The 12,634-nt window shown below is 37.5% G+C and overlaps 1 protein-coding gene across 7 annotated transcripts in view; it reads right to left on the bottom strand.

Moving 5' to 3' along the window:
• The window catches only part of LOC127857968 (uncharacterized), a 209,465-nt gene that overhangs the window by 2,285 nt on the left and 194,546 nt on the right, over positions 1-12,634 (bottom strand). For 4 of the 7 annotated variants that reach the window (XM_052394769.1, XM_052394767.1, XM_052394766.1 and 1 more), the window contains exons 4-9: positions 9,091-9,233; positions 8,564-8,683; positions 6,770-6,883; positions 4,499-4,651; positions 3,084-3,224; positions 386-456 (exon numbers count right to left, since the gene is read on the bottom strand). In XM_052394769.1, the coding sequence (XP_052250729.1) occupies positions 386-456; positions 3,084-3,224; positions 4,499-4,651; positions 6,770-6,883; positions 8,564-8,683; positions 9,091-9,220 (729 nt within the window). In that variant the 5' untranslated portion in view covers positions 9,221-9,233. Of the gene's footprint in view, positions 1-385; positions 457-3,083; positions 3,225-4,498; positions 4,652-6,769; positions 6,884-8,563; positions 8,684-9,090; positions 9,234-9,488; positions 9,891-10,425; positions 10,448-10,916; positions 11,238-12,634 lie in introns of those variants that run through there. The other 3 variants (XM_052394765.1, XM_052394768.1, XM_052394762.1) reach the window with 3 other exon arrangements.

The following is a 12,634-nucleotide window of genomic DNA, read 5'->3' as shown; positions in this document are numbered from 1 at the left end:
ATTAATTTGTACTATAGGTTTCTAGCCTCAAACCTTCGATTCAGTTATTCATTTTCATTTTTCATTCATTTTGCAGCGTCCATGCCGGTTAATGCCGTTGTGTTATTATAATGTGAACGCCGTTGAGTAATTTAAATGCGAATATTTTGAGTTACAACATAATTTATTTAAATGGCGTTGTTGTTGTTGTATTTCTTAAAATGTTATGCACTTAACTTTTTAACAATACAATTGATATATACTAAAATAGCTTAGTCAGATTCAAAATTGACATCTACCATTGCATATTTTATAAGACAGAAAACTTAATTTATTTGCGCATGCGTAACCATGATGCCGTCCAGGGACTCGCCTTACAATGTCACACTGTAAGGCTACTACTTACCAGGCCACCCACGCGATTTATATATTCGATCCCGTTCGCTGCACAGATATAGGGAATGTCGTCTTTGGTACCTGCAACATAAACCAACTTACAGTAAAGAATCATAATATTCACACAGATAACACGTTTCATTGATAATATTTTGCACATATCATATATTTTTTCATCATATGCTTCACAGATTATTATTTTTACGTAACATATATTCGCAAATAACAAGACAAGAAAACTATTCATTCAGACTTGCACAGTGTACATCGGCTAAATACTAGATATTTCACATAAAATTGTGTAACAGTGATAGACATAGTACTAAAATAAGCATAAGCAGCATCGTATACGGGTACGAAAAGGCTAGGTAAAATACTTGTTATATATGGAGGATTAGTATTTGACGTAAGGTTACGAGATTATAAATGGTTTTTTTTCTTAGAATAAGAGCTTCTTTTACAAATTAGGAAGTTCACATGTATTCGTTCTATTCAGCAATTGGTGGAATTTATAATTAGAAGGCCTAATGTTATAACATTTCTTAAGATATTTTCTCCTAATATCAATATATAAAGGAGAGTTACAAACAAAATGAAACTAATCTTCGACGTCTAATTGTTACAACATAGGCAATCAAGTTCGTTTTGTGGTATGTTTTGACCACGATATCTTTAAGTTTGAATTCTAAGTGTCAGACTCGAAGTTCGCAGCTTTGGTGTCTTTTTGATTAAGGTAATGAATCGCAATAATTTTCGTAATCAAACGTAGACTTAAACACACCGTACATATCTTAAATAGAGCTTTTCTCAACGGATCGAAACCACTCTTGTGTATAAGTATTTATTACAACAGTTTTAAATTGTGGTATAAAAAGTGTAACATCGATGGAGTTTGGATTATTAAACATATATGACGAACCGTAAGATAATATTTTTCAAGGAATTTTTATGTCCCCCACCACTATAGTGGGGGACATATTGTTTTTGCCCCTGTCTGTTGGTCTGTTGGTTGGTTGGTTTGCGCCAACTTTAACATTTGCAATAACTTTTGCAATATTGAAGATAGCAACTTGATATTTGGCATGCATATGTATCTCATCAAAAAACTAAATCAAAGCGGCGCACAAGGGGACATAGTGTTTCTGACAAACACATTTCTTGTTTTTTCGAAAATCATATTTTTCGTAGAACATATTTTGTCAGAGATATTCCACTCACCTGTGAAGAGAACAACCGCATTTAAATATATGTACGCGTGCAAATAACGATCAACCGAGAACATGATTTTACAGCATTAAAAAGACTGGTTGCGATCAAGACATTCATAGAAAAGGCGAAGTATATTAACACAAATAAACACACATCCCAATAAAATAGCTGTTCATTCTTTTGGAAATTCGAGGTTTGGTGCATATGTTTGTTACTACATTGAGCCGCGCACTGTGAAAAAAAGCTCAATAAATGAGCGTAAGGTATCGTCTCAGATTAGCTTGCACAGTTCGCACAGGCTAGTTTGGGACGACACTTTCCTTTTTTAAGAATTTTTCCGTATAAAATAAAGTCTCTTCTATACGAAAATTCAATCAAGGCGGAAGATGTCGCGCCTGATTAACTTGTACGGACTGCCAGGGCTAATCTGTAACGATACTTTTCGCACATGCATTAAGCCCTATTTTCCCAGAGCGAGGCTATTATTTAAGACAGCGGAGGACAAGGGAATCAGTGGGAAAACAAAGTCGTTTTTCTGAATGCTGTCTTAACTGGATGCAACCACTCAAAGGCAATAGCAGTCGTTTTATAACCTTGATCCAGAGAGCACGTAAAAATTTACACACAAAAAATGATATTGACTGACAACGTTTTCATGCCATTATTCGTTAGTCTAAAATTTACAATTTACAAGCAAAAACATATTTGTTATTCCGAGAAAACATCGTTGGGACAAGTCTTCGAGTACAACGACAGCGCTTGCTTGTTGTTTCAACAATTGTACTCTAATTTCTTCATAAATTCGTGTTAGAAATTATTGGTTTAGCTAACCACTTTAACGACAACAATAGCATATTTAAATCTTATTTGGTTGTCAAATAATAGACATTTTAACAGATATAATGGCGAAAACCACTGCAGAATCGGTCTTCCGGGATCTTTTATTAAAACTTAGATGCGGATCAAAAATTAAAAAAAACAATATTGGTAACGACAGTATTTTTGGTAGAAAAAGTAAATGCGGTGAGGCGTTTAGTATGTTGATTGGATTGTTTGTGGTATTTTCTATGTTTGTTATTTGTTAATGTTTGTTATTTTGTTACGTGGTGTTGGTGGTTGTGGTGAGGGGCAGAGAATGCCGAGTTGGTGGTGCTGGTGGTGGCGGCGGCAGTGGCAGTGTCGGGAGTAGAAGAAGTAAAGCTATATAGTCATTCGTAACATGATATTTTCCATATACACTAACGAACCAAAATATTATTACAGAGAAACCAGGTTGCTCAATACTGTAAAGGATAGTTAAGTTTACGGTCTGTTAGCATCAGACCCAAATTAAATACTAAAGCACTTTCTAATTATATGATCAAACAAAATTATTTACAATGGACGCATACATTAAACGGTTAACAGTTAAGTCAAATAAATAACTTGATCCCAAAAATAACGGCTGTTTGCTAAACTGGTCGTCAAAGTTGTGTGTAACCAGGTTCTGTATATTTTACCTTCATATCCGAACGCCTCGTGCAGCCCTCGGTGCTCGAATGCAGAGGTAACGAGAGGTCTGAACCAGGCGTGCTGGCGGCTCGGGTTGCGCCAGATGATCGCAGCGGAGCGAGGACAGAATACCCACTTGTGCAGGTTACCTAGACAACCAACGAAACAGAGATGAAATGCATAAGTTTAAAAAAGGTTCAAACTAAATAATTTAGATGTCCCAGTCCAATATAAGCACGGAGAGACACGGTAGTCCCGGATCGCTCCGAATTCCTCGGACCAAGATCCTGGCCGATCCTTGGATATTTTTAAATGTTTGAGCGTCGACGGTCTTCCAAAGATCATCTCACGGTGACAATACGATATCTTAACGGACCAACCCGTACCAACACGGACAGTGCCGGCAGCAACACGCAATCAACACGGCGCCTACACGGACTGTCCCGGACCAAGTCGGCAGAGATACGGATAGCCCCGGATAAACACGGACCAACACGTCATATACACGAACCATCCCGGACCTACACGACAACGACACGGCAGCGATACGGACCAAACACGACTTGCCCCGGACCGACAATAATTTACATAAAAGCAGGTTGATTGCCGGTGATTCCATCAAGTTGACTGTCCGGCTAGCGCGGTGGTTGGTACAGGCGCTTATCACCTAGTTGATCCGGGTCAAATGCCGTTCCCGGCAGCATGTGAGTTTTGCAAGTGGTCGCCACACAGGACATGTGGGGTTTCCGTCGAGTACTACGGCTTACCAAAACAGCACAATATTAAAATCTTTAAGTAAAAAAATAGATGGAAATTGAAGTTATGATTCTAAATTTGTCCAAAACTCGCCATCAGCTTCACAAGTAGAACTACCAGCCCCTTTAAAAGGAACAGGGATCGACATGGCCCATTTTCTCATATGGCTCAATGAAACCCATATGTTGTACACGAAGGGCAGGAAGATATACAAAAACACGGCAAAGAACACAGACCTCTAGAATTCTAACTCGGCATAATTTAGGTTAGAGATATCCATTTTTGTTTCAGCTTTTCAAGTGACATTTCTTTGGAACACCTTTTAACGTCGTGATGGGCACTGCGAACAAGGAGAAAGAACGGACAAAATAGAACACTGTAATATAATAATGGTACGCAAGGGGTGCAAAGAAGGAGCAACAGAACACGCAGTTATATAAAATTGAAACGCAAGGGGCAAAAAAGAACAAAGTAGCCAGCGGTAATATAACTATTGTACGCAGGGGAAAGATGAAAAAAGTCACATTCAGTAATATATTTATGATACGCAATAACCAAATAAATAGCAAAGTACCAAATACATAGCAAAGTAACACATAGGTATTATCATCACTAATACAAGATGTTGTACAAAAATGACTACCGGTACCTAAGTCTACATCTATACCTGCGTAGAAGTCCGCGTCGATGTCCTGTATATTCGGTCGCAGCTGACCGGGCACGTGCGCGGCATCCACGAACACGACCGCCCCGTGCGCGTGACACACGTGTACGATACGCTTCACTGGCATCACCACCGCCGTGGGGCTCGTTATGTGGTCTGAAATATACAATGATAACGGGGCCGCGCTCTGTGAAAACGGGTGTTCAATGCATGTCCGCAAAGTGTCGTCCATAAATTGGATTTTCGTCAAGAACAATGTTCCTTTAAATGAAAAATACAGTGAAAATAAAAGCGACGCGTGTTAATGAATATTTCGTTAAAAGGATGTGTCTTCTAAACGAAATTCCAGTGTATGCGGAAAGTGTGGTCCCTGATAAGCCTGTGCGGACTGCATACGCTAATCTGGGACGACACTTAACATAAAGCCAGCCAAATTTTCCAACCAGAACGATGCTAATAATCAGCTAGGAACCAACCGACAACGTCATTTTCTTTTTTTAATACAATGACAGGCTCAGAGAGGCAGAGCAGTAATGTTTGTCAAACATGACCCATTGGTTTTGACCGTGCAGGGCTTCCAGCTACTGACACTCCGCTTCAACCACAGCTACAATGAGCTTCTTTCAGCTTTAATCTACCTGACAGCAAGATTGCTCACGTGTCCTTCAACCCCGAGGGCGTGTACTATTCTCCACTGCACTGAAACCCCAGCAACAAACTTCCGCTGGATAGTTTAATGTATGTCAGCACATCTTTCCCATCTACAGTTCATAGGCTTATTCAGTTATATGTTCCAATGACATCATAAGGGCCACAATCAATCGTCTCCACCACCCCTTCCAAAACAACCCCCCCCCCCCCCAACGCCCACCACCTCTTGGACAAATAAAAAAAGTGCAGTGAGCGCTATCTAAACTGAGAGATTCTGGTTGAGAAAAAATCATCTCCCAGTCATCTAATTCTGCTTTATGTAATATAGTTGGGGCTTGTTGGTGGCTAGTGCGTAGTGCGTCTTTCTTGAATTGACTTTAGGATGCCCTAGAGTGTGGACTGGTCTTTTCCTAGCTCCCAATCGTTGCATAATATGAGCCGTGCTCTGTGAAAAGGGGTTTTAATGCATGTGCGTAAAGTGTCGTCCCAGATTAGCCTTTGCAGTCCGCACAGGCTAATCAGGGACGACACTTTCCGCCTAAAATAGATTTTTGCTAAGAAGAGATTTTCTTTAAACAGAAAATCTCATAAAAGCGGAAAGTGTCGTCCCTGATTAGCCTGTGCGGATTGCACAGGCTAATCTGAGATGAAACTTTACGCACATGCATTAAACCCCCTTTTCACAGAGGACGACCCTTATTGTAATGATAATGATAAAATATGAATAATGGTAACTATGAAGCCAGTTTATGAATACATGTATGCCCATTTTCCTGGAGGTAGTATTTATAACAATCCATACACCTAAATACGGTTGTTGAAACGAGAAATGGCACGAAGAATCGTTGTGTGTTGTTGTTGCTGTTGTTGTTGCTGATGTTATGGTTTTGTTTGTTTGTTGTTTCAGTTGAACAAAAACAAAAATCAATCTTCTGTTTCAAATTTTAAAAAAGTACTCAACAAGAATGTCTATCCACATAGAATTGCCTATTTTAAACTAACTGTGTTAAAGTGGAAAAAGAGGATGCTATGGAAGCAAACAAAACTATACGAAAATAAACATTATGATTTTAATCCATGCATCGAGTTTGGTGAGTAGAATAATAGCCAGTAGAGGTTTGACTATATAAATTATATACCAGTTAGTAAAAAGTATTTTAACAGAATAGTTGTTTATCTACAAAAATAAACAATATCGGCGATGATAAATGCTGCATCATGCCTGACATATGGGAACACGTTTTGCAAGTTGAAAATTATTTTGATATTACTACGCAAAGTTAGATTCAGTTAATTTATTTAATCTTTGTTTGGCTATTGGTTTAACAATTAAACGGTAGTTTTTTAATGCTGCAGGATAAATAGAATACCATGGCAATGTCAGTGTGTAATAACATGACTTATCTAGCAATTTATCAAACAGACGCCATTTTCTACCTTTATATGTGTATTGAAATTACTCGGGTTGTATGGAAAATACACCTCGTGCACGTGACCGCTCTAAGCCATTCGGATAAGGTCATTTTTTGTAGAAGGTGAGATATACACACAGCTGATATGCTATACTAAAACGGGTACCAAAAGTGAAAAATACTCTCGATCAATTTGTGTAATACCGCTTACCAACTATAACCAGCTTCACTTCCGGGTGCTGTTTAAGGAAGTCCTCATATTTCTGTACCACCTCATCCTCGCTGTTAATTGGGAAGTTGATGTCCAGTGAAAGAGTCTGCGCGCCTAGACAATAGAAGAATCAAAATGCTGAGTGCATTTAATGACTAAAGGAAGTCTTACCGAGAATAATAAGTTTCACTTTCGGTTGCCGCGAGAGGAATAGTAGTAACTATTATTTTAAAAAAACGCCCCAGTCTCGTTGTGGTTGTGCTAATGATCATAATCGAAGGGGTAATGTATTCGTATTCAAACTTAAGTGACCTGAAATATGTTGTTTATAGTAAATTCAGTTCAAACTGTTTGTAGAGGTCCGAAAAAGGTTTTTTCTCAAACTGTATATGTAGTCATCAGAAGCTATAAGGATGTGAAAGAAAACAAACAAGAGCTGTCAGAGGACAGCGCGCTCGACTATTCGAGTGCTTGACAGTATAACGTAAGCCATCATGGAGAGGGGGGGGGTATAATGTGGGTGTGTGATCATTTAATAGATGATCTTTAAAAAATAAGAAAACAAAAAATAATATAAAAAAAATTGGGGGGGGGGGTGGGGGAGAGGGGGGGTATAATGTGGGTGTGTGATCATTTAATAGATGATATTTCAAAAATAAGAAAAACAAATTGGGGGGGTTGGGGGGGTTCTGGGGGGCGTGGGGGATGGTTTGGGTGGAGTGCATTGTGGTATGTAAGGTAAGTGTTGTTTTGTCAAACGTTAACATAGATTTAACAATAATATGCATTTTCTAAGTATAAAAGGGGCCATAATTCTGTCAAAATGCTTGATACAGTTTTCTGCTCTTGTTTATAGGTTGGGGTCATGTTCGTAAACAAGTATGCACAATATGAAAGCAATATGTCAAGGGACACAGGAAATATTTTGGGTAGTACGCAAACTTTAATATAGATTTATCAATAATATGCATATTCTAGGTATTAAAGGGGCAATAAGGCTGTCAAAATGATTGATACAGTTCTCTGCTCTTGTTTATAGGTTGGGGTCATGATTGTTAACAAGTATGCAAAATATGAAAACAATATGTCAAGGGACACAGAAAATATGTGGGGTAGTACGAAAACTTTAACATTTGCACGCTAACGGAAACGGAAACGCCGACGCCGGGGTGAGTAGGATAGCTCCACTATATATATTTCATATATAATAGTCGAGCTAATAAAAATGAAAGATATGGCTTGATGTAAGTGTTATGTGTGCCTCGTGTAAATTAGCGGAAACCACAGAGTTCAGAAAAGAAACTTTGCGTTTATTTAAAAAAAAGAGTATTGTAGTGCAAGCGATGAACATACATATAATGTATTTTTAAAAAATAGTTTTACACAACGTCAAACTCATCTCGCAATGATATGCAATTAGATATACAACTGTTCATGTTCCGAGACATCGAACGGTCGTGCGGGTCCACACATGCCACAGGCGCGGAAGTATTACATAAACTGTAAAATACAAAAACACTCGAATGGTCGGGCGTTGACCAACGAGTATAGTTTACATATACTTTTAGAAACACCACTGGCAAACACTATGAACAGGAGCCTCGAAAAATGCACATCCATATTATTATGTTAAAAAAAAAACAAATACAAAATATGAAACCAAGGCGATCTGCAATAGAAACAATAGAAATAACAGCAATAGTAGCAGCAGTAGTTACAGCAGTAGTTGCAGCACCAGCAGTCTCGGTAACAATTACAAGCACGACAAAAGGAACCTAATTGACGCACACATACCGTTCAGAGACGCCGCTGTCGTGGCGCGCGCGGCGACGTTGACGGCACCGTACGTCAGCGAGTTGACAAGCACAGCGTCACCGGAATGGAACGGGAACGTCTTCAGAACGGTATTGGCCGCTAGAATATAGTATCAAGATTTTATTGGAATATTGGCAAAACGCCTTTGACCATTTAAATACAAGTAAACAAAATATAGCCAAAGTGCATCAGTACAATACAAACACGATTCTGTTTATAAACACGAACTACTATGAGAAGTGTTCAAACATCATGTACAAAATTGTTTGAATTAAAATAAGAGCAAATAAGTAATATGTAGACACTATATTTAGGGTTTCATAAAATATGCATTTGAGAAGCATATAGATAACATCAGACTTCCGGTAATGGCGGAGTAGGTTACGAATTTTGAAACGGAGAATAAAATAAATAATAATGGTAATCTAACGAAACGTTAATGGTTGTGCTGCAAATGTATGCTACTGTAATACTCGAGCTACAAATGCATGTCGCCCGACTATTACCTTTGGTGACGTTTTGTAACATGAAGGTGTCCTCCATACGTATACCCATGAACTCTGCCACCCGACCTATGGTGGCCTTCATGTAGCCGTACATGTTGTATCGGAACCAGGTGTCCGGGTGGCTCTCCATCTCAACAAGGTACCTGAAGGTTACAACATACTAATGAGTCGCAATCTGGGAAAACTAGGCTTATTGCATGTGCGTAAAGGGTCGTCCCTGGTTAGCCGGTGCGGTCTGCACAGGCTGATCAGGACAGACACTTTCTACAAAGACTTGCTTCGTTAAGAAGCGACCTCCTTAAAATTCAAAATCCATTAAAGCGGAAAGTGTCGTCCCTGATTTGCCTGTGCGATGCATTTAGGGGTGTTAAGCGTAGCTATGGAGCCTTTATACGTACTTCCGCCCAAATACACTTGTAGTCGGCGTCGAACAAGGCCATGAGGATTATGGAATAGTAACCTTTGTAGTTGTAGTACAAGGAGCCACAACGCCGAGGACACTGTATGGCGATCTTTTTACCGTCCAAGGCACCACAACAGTTGTGCAGCTGAACTGCTTGGCGATCTTCCTCCACTCATCTGGCGTTTCAGGACAGTAAATTAGTTACATGACAACGACGCACACTGACAACCAAGGAATAGATACGGCGGTCGCCGGACTGCCGTGTTGGCCTCCCGGATCCCCAAGGACAATGCCGGACGTTCCAGGACCTACAAGGATCGACACGGAGCCACACGGCGGCTACACGTTTACATGCCGAATCGGGCCGGATATATCCGGCATCTGTATGGGACTTGGGCTTTAAATGAAAAATATAATTAACGACTAAAGGAGTATTAGTATGTATCATTATGTTTTAGTTATTTCGCCTCGCATATTTAACTTGAAAATTGTACCTTCATCAAACAGTGACTAAATTGTATAACATAAAAAAAGTTAAAGGTAGCATTCCTCACATGCTCACATGTATTTGTGTCTAGATAGCAAGTATAACGTTGTCGGTATTATTTTTGTATTATAAGTTCTTTAAAAATACACAATGTATTTTTAGAAAGATTGCACATTACTTTTCATTTCGATAATATTGTCGATTTTATTGTGTCTTGTATATTGTTTTCTTATTTATTGTAATAAAACGTTTGGTATAGTCTATGTTTAAAAGTCCTTCATTGAATAATTGTTTCAATACATAGACTAATAATGCATTCAATACTTTTTAATAGTTAGAAATAGTATAATTTATTTAACATGTTTAGTTGTTATACAATAATATAATATAAATTTAGTTTTATAATACATAGATATTTCGTATTTCTTTTTTGTGTTTATCTTACCGTTCTATCTGGGCTACCGATTCTGGAAACATAAATACTTTTTAAATTATGTTCGTGTTTCAACCAGACGGTGTAATTTATACATTATACTATTAAACTATATATTTATTTATTTCCAAAAGTGAGCTTTAATATACGTTTGATTCATTAATAGTTGTAATGTGTACCAGAAAATTTATATTAAATTCGACGTTTGATAAGATAAAGTCACAAAACTATAATATCAAAAAATAAAACCGGAGTAATTTTGATTGAGAATCATTATATAGTTTTTAAAACATTATCCAGACTTTCTTTATGTATATTGGCTGTGTTTTCCACATATCCCTATATTGGCTGCGCTTTGACTAGTCCTTCGATCGTTTTATACCCGCCCAAAATTAACATGACTTGAACCGGCCACCATACTTTAGTTGTTAAACGAACCGGTTAACGCTGGTTAGCAGATGATACGACTAAAACATAAAGATCGTATTTAAGTCAACACTTACCTAACCTGCCGTTCGTGCACACATCTCGGCATGCTACCGTACGATCCGTGGTTTAGAAACACACTGTTCGGTCGTAGCATAAACTCCTTTCGAATTTCATTTCCGAATTCCGGAACAGCCTCAAGTTTGTTTCTTTCAGAAGCAGGCCCATTGTGTGTTACGTTGTTTGTCACTTCTCCATTAAGTGAACATTTCTCCATGTGGTTAGATGTTTCGACTGCTTCTTCATTTTTCAAAGAAGCCATAATATTAACTCAGACTCGATCAAGTATATAATCCAATACAATTAATACACACATGTGACAAGTTCGTTATCTCTAATCAGGCGTAATCTAGTATATGATGTACGGAAGTGCATATGGGCAATCACTATTTATATCAATCGTATTTATATAGACCGTTCCATAATTTAGTCATTACATAATTATCTCCCCTGAATTCTCCCCGCGTCCGCCAATACACTGCTGCTTAACAATCGGTAACATATATAAGAGAGCACCGATTATTCAACGGATGAATTTCTTTCTAAATTCTAAGGCCGTCATTACATGGTCTTGGTTGTCTTGGAAAACTAACACATTGACACATTAAAAAAAGCATTTAATTCAATTAAATGCAATATTTTTTTATTTGATTATTTGCATCAATCTTTAAACAGTGTTTGCCTTTGCATTCCAGTGTTTAATTGCCCTTTGTTCTGCATAATCCGTTTATCTCGTTTTGATCAGATATTGTCCAGACTTAACTAACCACATGGTGCCATAAACCACACTGGGTGGCAGATGACAGTCTGGTCATTAAACACAGTTGATGATGCCACCATGTCTCATCTTCCTGGTAGTATTAAGCAGTCATTTGGTAAGATAATTTACCTCCGACATACTTAACAGTTGCGTAAATAAGATATGTTACATATTTTACAAATTAAAAGTTATGTCCAATATAGAATATCAGAAATTGTATACCGTAAAGATACTAGCCCGTTTAATTTATGAAAAAATAAAGTATTTAAAAAATATATAAAAATAAAACATTTAACGTATTTAGCGGGTATCGGTTAATTAAAACTACGTCATTCCGTATGAAGATTTGATGTTACGGCAATGCACGAACGATATCATAAAACAATAAATTACATTTGACACCAAACAGAGGTTAAAAAAAATTTAAAAAAATATATATGTATATAAATATATGTGTGTTAAAATGTTAGATATGTGTCACTCATACTCACTAGTAACGAGTTTTCAATATACATGAGTACACAGTTCAATTTGCATCATATGAAGTTGTGTTTTTTTCAGTTGTATGTTAATATTCCTCAATAGCGTCATTTTTTGTACAAAACCCATCAAATTAAAATTACATGTAAATACTGTCATGTCCGTTGCTTTTAATATGGCTTTGTAGTATGTTTATTTTCAAAGCACTCCTTACACTTTCTAACACTAATTTATTTATCACACTAGCGTCCTCATGCCATTGATAATTATATTTTTATAATTAGATGTATTACTATTGTAATTTATTGAAGCTTTTCTGCAAAAAAAAATATTAAGGCTTATGCATAGAGCTCTTTATTGTGTCAAATTGTCGGCCTTTCAGTTTTCAGATAATCTTCAATTTGATGCTCATGCCGCGTTTTTAAAGTTGCAAATAAATGTATTAATAAATTCGTTTGGCGCTTAATAATATTTTTTGAAATATTATTTAGGTGT

Source organism: Dreissena polymorpha, chromosome 14, assembly GCF_020536995.1.
Source record: "Dreissena polymorpha isolate Duluth1 chromosome 14, UMN_Dpol_1.0, whole genome shotgun sequence".
In the NCBI taxonomy this organism is placed as follows: Eukaryota; Metazoa; Mollusca; class Bivalvia; order Myida; family Dreissenidae; genus Dreissena; species Dreissena polymorpha.
This window is presented reverse-complemented; position numbering and strand designations above follow the sequence as displayed.